This window comes from Chenopodium album, chromosome 2 (genome assembly GCF_948465745.1).
Source record: "Chenopodium album chromosome 2, dcCheAlbu1.1, whole genome shotgun sequence".
NCBI classification, from domain to species: domain Eukaryota; kingdom Viridiplantae; phylum Streptophyta; class Magnoliopsida; order Caryophyllales; family Amaranthaceae; genus Chenopodium; species Chenopodium album.
Genome location: NC_137835.1, coordinates 31041194 through 31057399, shown reverse-complemented (window position 1 = coordinate 31057399; position 16206 = coordinate 31041194). Strand labels below are relative to the sequence as shown.

General features: G+C 34.7%; 1 protein-coding gene across 1 annotated transcript; it reads right to left on the bottom strand.

Annotated features, from left to right (window-relative positions):
• Window positions 1-14796: 14796 nt before the first annotated feature.
• On the bottom strand, window positions 14797-15465 carry LOC145571174 (uncharacterized). Its single transcript, XM_081630251.1, has one exon. The coding sequence runs from the start codon at window positions 15463-15465 to the stop codon at window positions 14797-14799; it is 669 nt and encodes a 222-aa protein (XP_081486377.1).
• Window positions 15466-16206: the final 741 nt, after the last annotated feature.

Here is a 16206-nt window from a genome sequence, read left to right as displayed (position 1 = left end):
CCTATATCCTATGAGATATAAAGATGTCAGCTTGGATAACATTCCAAAGAAAGACAAGAGTAGTTTCCTCACTATCTTAGGATAAAGTAAATTGATACATTGTAAATCATAGAGCCATACCTTCAAGTATCTTATCCGCATTAACCTTTCTAGGCAAGCACTCAGTTTTGGTAGTTGTAAGGAGGGTGATCCCATCGTAGGGGGTCCTTCCTTAGATGCCCATGGCCATTTAAAAGCCTAGGACTTTACAATTGTTAGGGTGTATTAGGATTTGAATTCCTGACTGTTTGGTAACCTTGAATTAGAAATGATACTCTCATCATGCTTTTTTGTAAGAAACAAGTAGGAGTCGCCAATGAGTTTTAGGAAAACTCATAAACCTCGTTCATGCCTTTCTTCCATGTGGAGTTCATGGAATAATTAGCACAAACCGTAAGTTTACCCATGCCCAAATTGGTCTACATAAACCACAAATGAGTTCGGGAGCGAGGGTACTAAAATAACGTTCCTTTTAGGGAGTAATTGCTATTCTAGCCCTAATACGGCCTCTACTAGCTCTTCCTTTTTCACAATTTCATTACCAAACAATATATGCAACGTGATACCTAAAGTAAGTTAGTTGATTTTATTTACAATCATTAATCACGTAGGAATTACATTGCAAAAGTAGTTATTCGATCTTTGTTTAATCAATATTCGTGAAAAGAACAAAATAAACAATATTCGCCTTGTCTTAAGTGATAAAACAACAATTAATTATCAAATTCTATTCTTAAATGAAAAAAGAATAATATGTGAATTAATTAATTAAAAGTTTGTTTAAAGTGATCAAACAACACTATTTATTCAATTAAAGTGATAGTGCTCAGGAAACTAATTGTTCTTCTTTTATGTTAAATCTCCGTTTAATGTGTTTACGGACTTTCTTTCTTCTTCGTACCTTCAAGAGCTTCAATGGATAGATTAGGGTTGAAGATCAGTTGGGAAGAAAGAGGGAAAAGTAGTATGATAGTAAGAGAAGTAGAGAGATTAGGGTTTTGAGAATAATAGGGTTTTAACTCTGATTTTTCCGGTCCTCGTAATGCTGAACGAAGACCCCTATTTATAGGCGTAGGGATGTAGGTTTAGGGTTTTAGAGCCGCGCCATCAGGTGGCGCGTGCAACTCTCTGAGTCACACTGGGTGCCGCGCGCATCTCAATAAGTCGCGCGCGCTAGGCGCGCACAACTACTTGAGTTGCGCTGGTTTGCGGTTTGCCTTATACAAAAGCGCGTTTTAAAACTTCCATAACTTTTGATTGCGGAGTCGGATTAAGGAGTGTGAGATATCATTGGAAATATATGAATGTCTACTTTCCAATGCCGTTAAAATTAGGTTGAAATATGTTATGGATCAAAATTATGGCCGTTGGAGTGCAAGGGTGTCGGTTTTAGGGTCCGGTTTAGTGTTTTTATCATAACTTTTTCGTTTTGGATCGGAATTGGGATTATAATATACCGTTGGAAAGCTCTTTGAAAGCAACATCCATCTGTATAGTCCTTGCATGGGAATTTTATGGTTGGTTTATCTTTTTGGCTCGGTTTTCAACAATGTAGGTTCCATTGGATCCAATCATTGCATTTGACGCATTTGGGTCCGTTATTAATCAAGTTTAAACATGTATGAACACGTTTTAGGCCTAATTAGTAATCGAACAAGGCTCTAAGATAACTTGGTCTCAAATATGGGTTTTAACTTACTCCATAATGCTTTTCGTAGCCCATAAACACTTCAACTTTGATCTAACATGAAGAACGAATTTTTGTAACATCATCGCACTTCCTTTCGGGACAAGAGGCCAAAAGTAGGTGTCTACAGTTAGCCCTCAATTTGATCGAGTCTAGAATAGACGATGATCAAATTAGTCAAGGAAATAAATCCGAGACTCATTCCGCGAAGTTCTCAAAGAATAGAGAATCTTTCAGAAATGTTAAGGGTGTCGAAATGATCTTTGGTTCATTAAGTGTTTGAAACAAGTAAGTATTAAGGCTAGAGAAAGTTATCTCTAGTCTCAACACGCTAAAGAATCTAGATTGGTCCTTTGCAATTGTAGAACGCTTTTACAAGTAACGGTGTTTAGGGTGATGTGAAGTCATGAGAAGAGATCAGTTTTAAAAAAGAATAAAAGGGGATGATTTCCTCTTAATCGTGTCATCGTTGGTTTAAAGTCCCTCGATATGTCATTGAATCTTTCTTGACTTTAACAAAGTAAAAAGATGAAAAAAGGTATTTTCGGTATTCGAGCCGAAATGGTCCAGTATTCAAGCAGGATGTCCACAAGATAGAAATATATGTCTCAGAATTGGAGGAATGTATCCAAATCTAGTGAGAGGGAAGAAAGTCAACAACTCTCTCAACAGTTTTGTCCACAAGATGAGTACACATGTCTCAGGATTGGGGGCACATGACTACATAGGTGCGACATCGTCTCGTCGCTTCTTTATACAGGGGTTAGACGAACACCTTAACTATCCGGTAAGCTAGTAAGCTCACTAAGATAACTACCGTATTTTCTTCCACTCAAGAAGTGTCTGTTTCTGATGGTTCGGCGCGCTTGTCGACTCGTGAGCTAACGACTAAAGTAATCCTCTACCTTTTACTTCCGAGAGGTAAATCTCGCAAAGCTTGGACTGAAGTGAAGTTTTATGCAACACCTATGCCGTACAATTTTGCGCCGTAAGATACGCCTTTTGCGTTTTTACGCAGCATGACAACACCTTACTTTTTGCTTCGAATGTGAAAAAAGAAGAAAAGCTGGGCATTTATAACGTCAGTACAGTAAATGACAAACCTGTCTATGGGTGCTTTTACGTAAAGCACCACCACAGAACGTCTTAAGACACTCTTACAAAAAACGTTCAAAATGTATGCTTAGAAGGCACAAAGCACGGTGTGCATGCAAAATGATGCAAAAAACTATCAAAGAAGAAAAGAAACTACTGGATGCAAAGCAATTTTAAAAGATTTCGATAATTCGCTCGTTATTATGTCTAACAACGTACAAAACCGTTGAGAAAAAAATCAAAACGGATCAAAATCTGAGTACTGGTCTTTTAAGTGACCAGTGTCCACGCGCAACTGAGTAGGTCGCGCTGGCCAAGCGCGCGTTAGAAACTGGGTTGCGCTAGGATGCCACGCGCAACTTAATGAGTTGCGCGCAACATTTGAATTATTAAAATATTTAGAGAAGCGCGATCTCCTGCTCACTTTCTTCTTCTCATCTTTCTCCAATCTTGATCTATTTCCATTTTTGGTTGTTGTTTGAAGCTAAGGAAAGTAAATCTTTCTCCTTTTATTCTACCAGACTTTGATCTTAGTCAATAAAATGGAGAAATCGAATGAAGAATCCTAAAAAAAGTTAGGGTTTTCAATTCGATTTGCTTTCATGAATTTGTTTGTTTGTTGTTGTGACATGTCTAAGCAATATATTGCAACAAATTTCATGTGAAGTGATAAAGTATTGATCCTGTATGAGCATTCCAAGCATATATGTGTTTTTTTTTTGTTCATTCTAATTTTGACTTTGTGCTTGATCTTTATTTCTCTCCTTTTTTGCTCACATAGACTATACTTGTTAATTTTAATGTAAATTGAAGTGTTTAGAACACCAATTATGCATTAAAATTATAAATGGAATTTTGAACTTTTATAATAGCATGAATTTGTTCTTGTGACTCATATATATTTTATTTTTCATGCGTAAGTTGCAAAATTGGCTTTATCAATGATAAAAATAACCGATGGTTATGATTATTCACTTATAAAACTGTGATTTCAAGATTTGCACAAAACTAGTTAGTTTAGGAAATTCTTGAAGAGATCATCGAACTGGTGTAGCTTGGCTATATTTCAGGTTCGTAAGCCCCCATTTTACATTTTCGAATGTTGTAGCCCCCAATGTTGGGTGACTTTGATGATTTGCTTGTTGTCAATAATTAGACCCTTTCATGTTGCTTAAAATGGGTCTATAAATCCCGTGTTTCGCCTTATTATGATAACAACTAGGATCTTGGAAACGATTAAACTAGTGTGTTTAAACCGTTTTTTGACCATTCATAGTTTTAACAAAGAAATTTGCTAAGTCCAGTAATATTGGTCATTTATTAGAACAAGTAAGGGGAAAAATGAAATGTTGTTCAAATCTTTCGTCTATTCTAGCTACTTTTGAATTCTTTCTTTTAAGTTCAAATTTTGTCACTGTTTGGAATCTCGAGAAAGTAAATGTTATCCTCCTTGCAAAATTCCAATGTGTGCAACAATGGAGAATAATTTTAAATGAAGACTCCTTAATTTAGAATTTAGGAGTCTTTTGTTTACATTCTAACTCATGTAATTGTCTGTCTTATGTTAATAAACTGTCTTGATACAATTTTCATGATGAATGATTGAGTGCTAAACTTTCATATGAGCAACTATGTATCATGATTTTGTTTCTTTTGCTCTATACTAGTCATACTCTCTAATCTCTAGAGTAAATTGAAGTATTTAAACAGCAATTATGCACTAAGATTAGTTTTTGAAGTTTAAACTTGAAAATGGCTTGAGTATGTAACCTGTTTAACGGCCAAGTTCTGTTGCAAACTTAGTTTTCAAAGGAACAAAATGATTATTAAATCATTGTGATGCATTTGAAAATTATAAGGCTCGAGATCTACAACTATTTAGGCGATTCACGAAAGCAGCTCGAATGGCATGAATATCTCATTTTGTTTCTTTGTGGATATTGGATCCCCCATGTCTCGGGTTATGCGCATTCTTGCTATTTCTCAAGTCTTGGAGCCCCCAATTTGGCGTAGTTCTAATGACTTGCTATTGTTTAGGCCATTCATATAATCATGATATTGAGATGGACCTATGTATATGTCCTATTTTTGTTTTGAAATGTTTAGGATAATGACATGGCTTTCACATTTTAGTTAAAGTCATGTTCGAGAAAGTAAGTTAGTTCTTTGCTTGTTTATAAACCAAATCAATTGTGTTTAAGGTTTATTATATCATACCTAATGTCTAAACGTTTGTAAAGATCATTTTGGTGATTTTATTTTCAAAGTTGATTTAGAACATCAAATATTTTCTTTATTCTTATCAATCATTGATTTTGGTCTTGCAGGTGGTTTGTTTACCATCCCTAAGCCGATGAGAACAAGTTCGAGCCAAGAAGTCGAATCTTAGTTTATTCCTTTTGAAAATATAAATGTACGTACACGTATTATCCAAACGGTTATTGAGAATCTGAAAATTTATTTATTTGAGGAAATGAAACAAAAATTCCGAAAGGAAATTTTGAATACTATTTTTTATCAGAGACAGGTTATTTTGAACTAGAATTCAAAATTTGGAAAGGGTCCAATAATTTAAATAAAAGTTTGTTTTGAAAAGCAACTTTTTATAGTTTGCAAAATACATAATATTTTTTTTCAAAATTGAACCCAAAATGGAAAGAAAAGTCTAGCTCGTAATTGATTGTGACTTTTTTTGTCCAAGATTGATGAAGGTAAGTTGTAATTTGCAACTTATTTCAACAAAGATATGAAAATGTGAGCAAGCTTTCGTATATTTGATTTTGGTTAAGTTTTACTTTTATCATCATTGTCACATTTTGCTACCTTAAAGTGAATTTCTTTCAATTAAATAAGCACCGTAGTTTGAAAACGAATGTTTATCAAACCTAGGTTTGGTGAAGTGTTAGAATAATTTATAAAATCATTTGAATCACTTTCCAAAATATAGTCTCATTTTAAAATGAAAGTTAAGGTGAGACTTATATTTTTAATTTGAAGCACCTAAGTGTAGACTTAGGTGGATTTTGAAATTCATGTATACATATGCTAGGGGATGTTTCTCATGTTATTTAAGGCTCCAAGATTTGTATTTTCAATTTGCAGAATATTGCATATGTTTATCATAAATTATTTAATCAAGTAACATAATTAATTATCTTTGTCAAATAATAGGAAGTGGTATTCTTCCCTTTGTCATTTAAAGTTATTAAGACGGTTTGTAATAAGCTTTGCATGGCATTGATTTTGCAGCATAAATAGCGTGTTCAAATCTGTAAATAGAGAGAAGTGGGGATGTCCTGGCTTATTTAAGCCCTCAATTTGAGGCAAAGAGCGGAAAAATTATACTATTTTTGAGTATTTTAGTTGCCAAATGGGAGGGATCATCCCGACTTACCCCCTAAAAAAGAAATGAAAAAAAAGACTGATTTGTATAAAAAGGAAGGGGAATCCAACTTTCCCATAGAAGAATAAAGAAAGAAAATTAGACATGTTTTCGAAAAGCAAGGATTATTGACTTAATATTTGAAACATCGTGATGACTTGGCAGTGAGGTATACGTGTGATAGTGATAATGATCATTTTTTTCATGTAGCAATCATGTTCAATCAATGTTCCTCGCTTAGAGAAGATAGAGATATGCCACACAGGCGGACATATTAGTTGCTCACGATAAGTGAGAAGACCAATGCTCAAGAGTTGCAAAAGACATCTAAAGTTGACGTCAAGGTTGTCGATATATCAAATCAATTTATTGTGTTAAGTCTTTTTCTTTCTAGGCAATGTATATAGAACTTGAATTACTTTGGTAATAAATAGCCCTATTATTAAAAGAAAATAAGATGATTTTTTTTTTTTTAAAGTGATAATCATCTCTTTTTTCTTTGGAAAAAGATATGGAAAACATCGAATTTAGTTTGATTCAATTGCTTTACTAACATGATGTAATCAAGCCAATGGCTATAAAATCATCCTAATCATTTGAATTTTTTTTATATGATCATATAATCATAACTCAACTAACACTTCATGTATTTTATATATGGGCATGACTACTCAATAGTAGGTCCATATGTGCAAAGGCCTAATATTGGCCATATTTTCATGGAATGATGGTTTTGATATATGGTTATGGTCTACCTCAAGGAGGGCCTTTCCAAGGTCGTAACGTGGCTAGTCTTGGGGTTATGAACAATGGACAGAATCAAGTATACTCCCAAAATCCTTTATTTTTGGTGCTTATTAAATTAGAACCTTTCTGCTTTGTGTGACAACTCCTACATTAGCTGCCTTTTCCTTGTCATCTCTCCTTTCTGTTTTTTTTGACAAGTTTTGTTTTGGGTTTAGAATGATTTTTCTTTCTTCTTTTGCATTTGATCTTTCCTTTTAGGTTTAGACTAACTTTGTGTTCCCCTCTTATGTTTCGTTCCCCCAATTTCCTATTTGTATCTTTGCACCATTCCCATCCCAAGGTATGGAATAATGTAGGTTGAATAACTAAGGCTCAATTGACGAGGCTCAAAAGGGCTGCCAAAAAAATGGATTTTCTCTAAGGTTAAGAACATGGGATTATATTTATGGAGTTTCAAGTTGCCTCCTTTGTTGGTGAAATCATCATATCCTTTTTTTTGTGGGCCAAAGATGGGCCTATTTTCGTTCGATAAATCTAGTAAGCCAAAGCTTATCAAGATTCTTAAAGTGTTGAGTATGTATGCCTTTTGATATTGCCTGTTTGTATGTATACGTTTTATTTAATGTGAGCTAATAACAATAAAGAGATTGAAAAGAGAACAAGATAGACGTACTTGAAAATGTATTTCTTATTCATTAATTAATGAGAGTACAAAATAAGTAGATTCGACAGCATGAATCTCTTAGTCTATCATAAAAAAACAAATTAAAGGAAAGAAACAAAATAAGACCTAGGGTGCTACATCTTGAGTTGTTGACAACTTCTTGAGATCGCGTCTTCGAGCTTTGTCTGTTTCCGACGTAGGTGAAATCCTCTCTAAAAATCAAGTCCATCTATATGATTCATGGTTTCATTTATCAAGTCCCTTTCAATTAATATTCCCACTGTACAGACTTTTTGAATGTGTCTAAACCAAGGTATTGTAAATGGCACTTGTATGGTGGAGACATATTGTCTATGAACTTTGGGACAAGTTCATGATCCGGAGGTCTTTGTGGAATAAAAGCAACCTTTGATCGCCACCTATAAAAGAATTCAATGAAGCCTTCTTCTTCCCCTTGCTTAAGAAATTTGAGATCGCACAAGGTAGTTGTGAGCTCGATGTTATCTCCATATTGGGTTAAAAACGCTTTTACAACGTCACTCTAAGAGGAAGTTTGTTTTGCATCGAGGTTATAAAACCATGATCTAGCAGTTGGGTCCAATGAAAGAGGAAAAGTACATACACATAGGCTTGGCTCAACCCCTTTCAATGCCATAATTACAATAAAGCTCATTAAGTGAGTCCTAGGATTGTCTGTAACCTTAAAGGTTGGAAAATCCGTAGTCAAGAACTTTTCTAGGGGAGTCTTGCCACTAGGTTGTGGTGCAAGCTCATAATTTAAGTACTTATTCCCTGAGTTAGCTCGAAGGACAAGTTTCTCCTACGCCTCTACTCTTGCGGCTCTTGCTTTTTCTTGCAAAATGTTTTTTCTGCTTTTATTTTAGCCTTTTCTGCTTTTGTATGAGTCTTCATTGGGCTTCTTATTCTCGTAGGGCCTTTAGGTTTTGGAGTTCCTCTCTAAGTTTCTCCAATGCTTCTTTGTCACCCATGATTGGACTAGTATGCGAATGAGGAAGATGATCTAGTAATGTGTGTCACGAGAAATTGAGCGCGTTCACTTAAACCTTTTCTACCAAGCATTTAAACAATGAACCAAAGTCAAAATGATTGTTTTACTTTTTTTTATCCTTGTAATACGAATTCACTTTAAGAAAGTTTGTTAATGAAGAATGTCAAAAAAAAAAAAAAAAATTCACCAACAATCATTAATGGAATGTCATGATTTTTGTTTGCCTTCACCAAGGCAATCATCTAAGGATTTTACTTTAAATGAACTGTTTTCGAAAAAGGTAGGAGAGAAAGAGAAGAAAGTTGGATTGAAAGTGCGCATCAAATTTTTAGAAATATTAATCGACCCGAACACACTCCTTAAAATGATCAAATATACTATAGTATTTGTTGATCATTTAGATTACGATAGAGATCAATATCTTTTTTTTTTTTTAAAAATTATAATTCTCATATTGCTTATCTTTAAAGGATAATATATTACTATTTGTTTAAAAAGAATGATGGCCCCCGAATTTAAAATCCAAGAAATAATTAAATCATTTTCTCGGTTTTTATCATTCATTATCTTTTTTTTTTTGAGAATAATATATATAATTTTTTGTATCATACTCTCTTTTTTTTATTATTTTTTTATTTTTTAAGAATGACATTTTTTTTTCCGTTCTATTTCTCTCTTTTCTTTTTGTGTAAGGCAATCATCCCAAGTAAAGTTCTCGGGATTTTCTTTTTAAACCATAGAAGAGGTAAATAAATTATACTCTTAAATCAAGGTTGACCAATTACAACTAAAAAAATGATGAACACGAAAATAGGCACGTTTAAGAATAAACATATTGACGATGTCCTATTTAGAGATGCGAACTTCTAATGACGAACTTCATAAGAAGTAATGTCATTAGCTCGATTATAAAGTACGTAAACAAATCATCATAATAAAAAATAGTATCGCACACAATTTTCCGTCTTGCGCTAAGGTGGAAAGTGCATCTTCAAGAGTAGCATCTACCACATGCGGGTTATTTTTTTTTTTATTTTATTTTCTTTTTGCGAAACGCAAATGATAAAAAAACATGTTTTTCGAAAAAAGATAATCATAGTAAAAATTAGACAACGTTGTTAGCCAAAGAGTTATTTTTGGCACCTACTTAACGATTAACCTTGAAGCGGTAGTATCGTTTTATCCGTATGATATTGCTCGTAACGAGTCAAAGTCAACGTTGAACAGTGGGCGCGCGCAAGACACAGTGTTGCGCGGAGGTGCCGCGCCCAACTTCTGAACTTGCGCTAGGAGGGCGTGCGCAACTTTGACAGTTACGCGTGCCACCTGGTAGGTTCGACAATATATATATATATATATATATATACCTTTTTTTTTTGTCGAACCATAATTTTTGCGATTTTTTTTTCTTCAATTATATCTCTAGGAAACAAGTTGGAATTAGTTAGTTTAGACACGAAGCACATATTCATATAGTCACATAAGAAAATAAAAGGAACCGTCAAAGCGTACAATGTCATTCTAAGGTCAAGGCTGGGGTGTCAAAAGGTACCATATCTTAAGGGACAATGCACGAATCAATCACTCAACGTGTTGACCCACGACATACTCCTCCCAATGTTTTGTTGGCGATATGGGTGGGGTGATTGTTATTGATTTTGGGATAGAAGCCTAGTGTTGGCAACCCCTAGCCAATGAGCCAATCCCCAATGGTTAAACTGTGCTATGATTATGCATGATGCAATGATGCTTGTTTAACTTTTACTTTTGTGAAAAAGGAAGATATTATGCGTTCGATTCTCGCTCTCTAACTAGAGATTATCCAAGTTAGTTCTCTTTACAATCCATAGGTAACCTAGTGTTGAAAACCTTAAACCATAACTACGAACTAATCTTGTAACCTGTACGTCCCCAGTGGAGTTGCCACTGTAAGGAGGGTGATCCCCATCGTAGGGGGTCCTTCCGTAGATGCCCATGGCCATTTAAAAGCCTAGGACTTTACACTTGTTAGGCTGTATTAGGATTTGAATTCCTGACTGTTTGGGAGACCTTAAATTAGAAATGATACTCTCATCACGCTTTTTTGTAAGAAACAAGTAGGAGTCGCAATTGAGTTTTAAAAAAACTCATAAACCTCATTCATGCCTTTCTTCCATGTGGAGTTCATGGAATAATTAGCACGAATCGTAAGTTTACCCATGCCCAAATTTGTCTACATAAACCAGAAATGAGTTCGGGAGCAAGGGTACTAAAATAACGTTCCTTTTAGGGAGGAATCGCTATTCTAGCCCTAATACGACCTCTAGTAGCTCTTCTTTTTTCACAATTTCATTACCAAACAATATATGCAACGTGATACCTAAAGACTAAGTTAGTTGATTTTATTTAAAAGTATTAATCACGTAGGAATTAAATTGCAAAATTTGTATTCTTTGTTTAATCAATATTCGTGAAAAGAACAAAATAAAAAATATTCGCCTTGTCTTAAGTGATAAAACAACAATTAATTATCAAATTCTATTCTTGATTAACAAAAGAATACTATGTGAATTAATTAATTAATGTTTAAAGTGATCAAACAACACTATTTATTCAATTAAAGTTATTTAATTAATAAAGGAAAAGTGATATATCTAAGTGCTCAGGAAACTAACCGTTCTTCTTTTATGTTAAATCTCCGTTTAATGTGTTTATGGACTTTCTTTCTTCTTCGTACCTTCAAGAGCTTCAATGGATGGATTATGGTTGAAGAGTATTTGGGAAGAACAAGGGAAAAGTATTATGATAGTAAGAGAAGTAAAGAGACTATGGTTTTGAGAATAATAGGGTTTTAACTCTGATTTTTCCGGTCCTCGTAATGCTGAACGAAAACCCCTATTTATAGGAGTAGGGATCTAGGTTTAGGGTTTTAGAGCCGCGCCTTCAAGTGGCGCGCGCAACTCGCTGTGTCGCGCTGGGTGTCGTGCGCATCTCAATGAGTCGAGTGCGCAACTGATTGAGTTGCGCTAGTTTGCGGTTTGCCTTATACGAAAGCGCGTTTTTAAAACTTCCATAACTTTTGATTTCAAAGTCAGATTTAGGCGTGTGAGATATGATTGGAAATATTTGAATGTCTACTTTCCAATTCTGTTAGTATTAGGTTAAAATATGTTATGGATCAAAAGTTATGGCCGTTGGAGTGCAAGGGTATCGGTTTTAGGGCCCGGTTTAGTGTTTTGATCATAATTTCTTTGTTTTGGCTCGGAATTGGGCTTATAAAATACCGTTGGGAATTGAAAGGGCTATCCATATCTATAGGCCTTGAACGGGAATTTGATGGTTGGTTTATCTGTTTGTCTCGGTTTTCAACAATGTAAGTTCTATTGGATCCAATCATTGCATTTGACGCATTTGGGTCCGTTATTAATCAAATTTAAACATGTATGAACACGTTTTAGGCCTAAATAGTAATCGGACATGGCTCTAAGATAACTTTGTCTCAAATATGGGTTTTAACTTACTTCATAATGCTTTTCGTAGTCCATAAACACTTCAACTTTGATTTAACATGAAGAACGGATTTTTGTAACATCATCGCACTTCCTTTTGGGACAAGAGGCCCAAAGTAGGTGTCTACAGTAGTCACATTAGTTAGTCTTATTTCTGTAATTAAGTCATCATTAAAGATTGTCTCAAAATCATCATTTCCTAATAGAACAGCCACCTGCTCGCTGTTTAGGATAAATCTTAGAAAAGGGTTTCTAGGAATTTGTTAAAGGTTTTATGGGGTTTAGTAATCAAATCTGCCAAAAGAAAATAAACACAACCTCCAAATGAATTAGCTATTAGCAATAAAATAATATAACAATAATAAAAGATCAAGATAAGAGAGGCATTTCTGAGTAAGGACGAACTGGTGTCAGTTAGGACGAACTGGTGTCAGTAAGGACGACATAAATCAGAGATTTAAATATAAAAGTGTAGTAAATTGTATTAGACAATGTATGAATGTGTGTCCCCTTCTATTACAATGAGCATCCTATTTATAATGATTTATAAGTCTAATAAAGGTAAATATTGAAGAATCCTCGCTATTATGGTAATGATGACAATATTGATTGGAATCTTCTTATCTTAGGAAATGTTGACTTAGTGATTGATATTTCCTTGATTTGCTACTTCAATCATGGGACTTGATTGTGCTTGTTTCCCAAGCATTTATTTCGTGTCTTCAAATGGTCCGAACTTTGAAGGGAAGTTGCCTTACTAAAAAAGGCTTAGTAAGGCAATCGACTTACTCAGAAAGGTGCACTTGAGTCCGTACTGTCCGTACTCAGCAGGGACCACTGCGCGGATAATATTCCGTCAATCAAGTTATTCATTTCCCGATTTAGCTTTATTTGATTGATTCCATAGTCTTCATAAGATCTTTGATTAATTATTGACTTCTTAATTGGACTAATTAAATCCTTGATTATTATTCTGTGATATCTTTGACCATGTATGCTTCCTATTTCACCTCATTTCCTTATTGAGTGTAATTGATTCTTTTATTATTATCCTTTTCCTAATTTGTAGCTTGCTTGGAATCCACTCCCAACAATAGCCCCCAGTTTTTCTCTCTAGATATCTATCTAGAGAGGAAAATTGTAAAGTTGTCAATTGTTGCTGTACTCAACACGTAGCTTGTAAAATTGATGGTAGTGACAAATGTAGATGAATTTTCTTGTGTGGTAACTTGTAAAATTTATAGCCCCCAATGTTTTCATTGTGTATTTTACGAACATCATGTCTTACGCTATGCCGCTTCCGGTTTTGTAGATGTATGTATACTATGTTGTGTAGAGATTTTGCGAATGTACCGTTTGTAAATAATGTATGTGTATCCCTTGTATTTCGTATATGTATTGTATCATTGTATGTATCTCATATGTATGTATTTCAGTTGTATTACCGTTTGTATTTCAGTTGTATTACAGTATGTATTTCAGTTGTATTACAATATGTATTTCAGTTGTATCTTTCGGTACTGACCGGTCAGATTTGCTGAGATGTCCGTGCTCAGTTTTGCTGTTTGAAACCTGATTAACATGTTGGAACTCAAAAAGGCATATGAATAAATTAGTGTCTTCACCTACTTTTTACAACCACTTTGAAAAAGAATTCGATAAAAGGTCGTAAATCAACAAAGCGTAATAATTTCAACGTTCAAAAGGTGAATAATTTCAAGAGTAAGTATAAACAAAGACAAATTGATTCGTTTCTATACCGAACTGAGTTCGGATTTAGAAACTAAGTTCGAAAGTCAGAAAAGACTAACTGATTTGGTTTGGTATGGTCCCTAACTGAGTACGGATAAGAGAATTGTGTTTAAATTTCAAAAAGACAAATTAATTTTATTCGGTTTCGGACTGAGTATGGACGGAAGGACTGAGTTCGAAATTCAAAAAGGACAAAGAAATAAATTTACTTCTGTTCAGTATTGAGTATGGACAGATGAACTGCGTTTAGAATTAAAAAAGGACAAAGAAATAAATTTACTTCTGTTCCGTACTGAGTATGGACGGAAGAACTGCGTTTGAAATTCAAAAAGGACAAAGAAATAAATTTACTTCTGTTCCGTACTGAGTATGGACGGAAGAACTACGTTTGAAATTCAAAAAGGACAAAGAAATAAATTTACTTCTGTTCCGTACTGGGTATGGGCAGAAGAACTGCGTTCGGAATTCAAAAAGGACAAAGAAATAAATTTACTTCTGTTCCGTACTGAGTATGGACGGAAGAACTGCGTTTGAAATTCAAAAAGGACAAAGAAATAAATTTACTTCTGTTCCGTACTGGGTATGGACAGAAGAACTGCGTTTGAAATTTAAAAAGGACAAAGAAATAAATTTACTTCTGTTTCGTACTAAGTATGGACAGAAGAACTGCGTTTGAAATTCAAAAAGGACAAAGAAATTTATTTGCTTCCGAGCCGAGTTCGGAAGTCTGAAATGCAACCAAAATAAAGAGGAACATCTAAAGCCCCCAATGACAGGATGAGGATCTAGAGTACATAAAAATAACCAAGCTAAACATGCATTAAAAGAAAGTAAGGAAAAAGTAGGTAAAATGTTACTTGAAACGAGTAATGCTTGCAGTTCTCCGAATGTCATTAGACCAACTCAATTTGTAACAATCCGTTCATATTGGTCCTACTCAAATCGCACTTGGGCCATAGCTTTAGCTTGCACATCTTCGAATGTTACACAAGGGTACTTAGTTAGTTCCTTGTAGAGCCCATCTTCTTCAAAAAGGCCTTGACGGAATGCTTCAATTGCAGTGGGGATGTCACACTGGTAGATCTTAACTTTCTCCTTGTTAAAGCGATTCAAATAACTTCGGAGTGTTTCATCACTTTGTTGTCTAATGTGGTATAGATCGCTTGATTGTTTCTCAAGTGGGCGACTAGTTGCAAATTCTACTTTGAACATGTTGATCATTTCTGCAAAAGATCTAATATAATAATTAGGTAAATTAATAAACCAAGTAAGGGCCGGACCTGATAAAGTGGCTCCAAAACTTTTGCACATGATCGCCTCTCGAATATTTTGTGGTACAAAGCTAGTCATCATCTTTTGTTTGTAGAGCGCAACATGTTCATCGGGATTCCCGGTACCATTGTATGTTGGCATGTTTGGAATGACAAACCGCTTTGGAATTTCCACTAGCTCAATGGATTCGACAAAAGGTGAGTCGGCATAACTGTTGTCAGCTTCTTCCTTGATTGGCCGAGGAACACTGGGGATCTTGTTGATCTTTTCTTCTACTCGCTTGGCATGAAAATCTACTATCTTTTTCAAAATCGACTCTTCCCTACTCATAACGGACTGTGATTCCCCAACTTTTTGATGAAACAAAGCGCGAGGCGGATACGATCTCGAGATCTGAAAATTTCTTCGTTTTCATGTCTTGAATTGACATTTGTTGCTGCCATTGAGTGAACTTGATTCCTCAAGGATTCGTTCTCAAGAGTTAATTGGGCTAGTTTGGCTTTTGTTTGAATTTTTCCTTCCAACAATGTTTCTATTTGGATTTTTTGTGAGTCTAGGGTTTTTCTCAAGGAATTCATTTCCTCATGGATGTCGGCCATGGTAATCCATCCTTGGTTTCCGGACATGGCTTGGATTAGGCTTTGTGTTTAAAGGTTTTAGCAAATTTTTGACTACAAGCCCCACGGTGGGCGCCAAATTGTTGGACAAATCTTAGAAAAGGGTTTCTAGGAATTTGTTAAAGGTTTTATGGGGTTTAGTAATCAAATCTGCCAAAAGAAAATAAACACAACCTCCAAATGAATTAGTTAACAGCAATAAAATAATAGAACTATAATAAAAGATCAAGATAAGAGAGGCACTTCTGAGTAAGGACGAACTGGTGTCAGTTAGGACGAACTGGTGTCAGTAAGGACGACATAAATCAGAGATTTAAATATAAAAGTGTAGTAAATTGTATTAGACAATGTATGAATGTGTGTCCCCTTCTATTACAATGAGCATCCTATTTATAATGATTTATAAGTCTAATAAAGGTAAATATTGAAGAATCCTCGCTATTATGGTAATGAT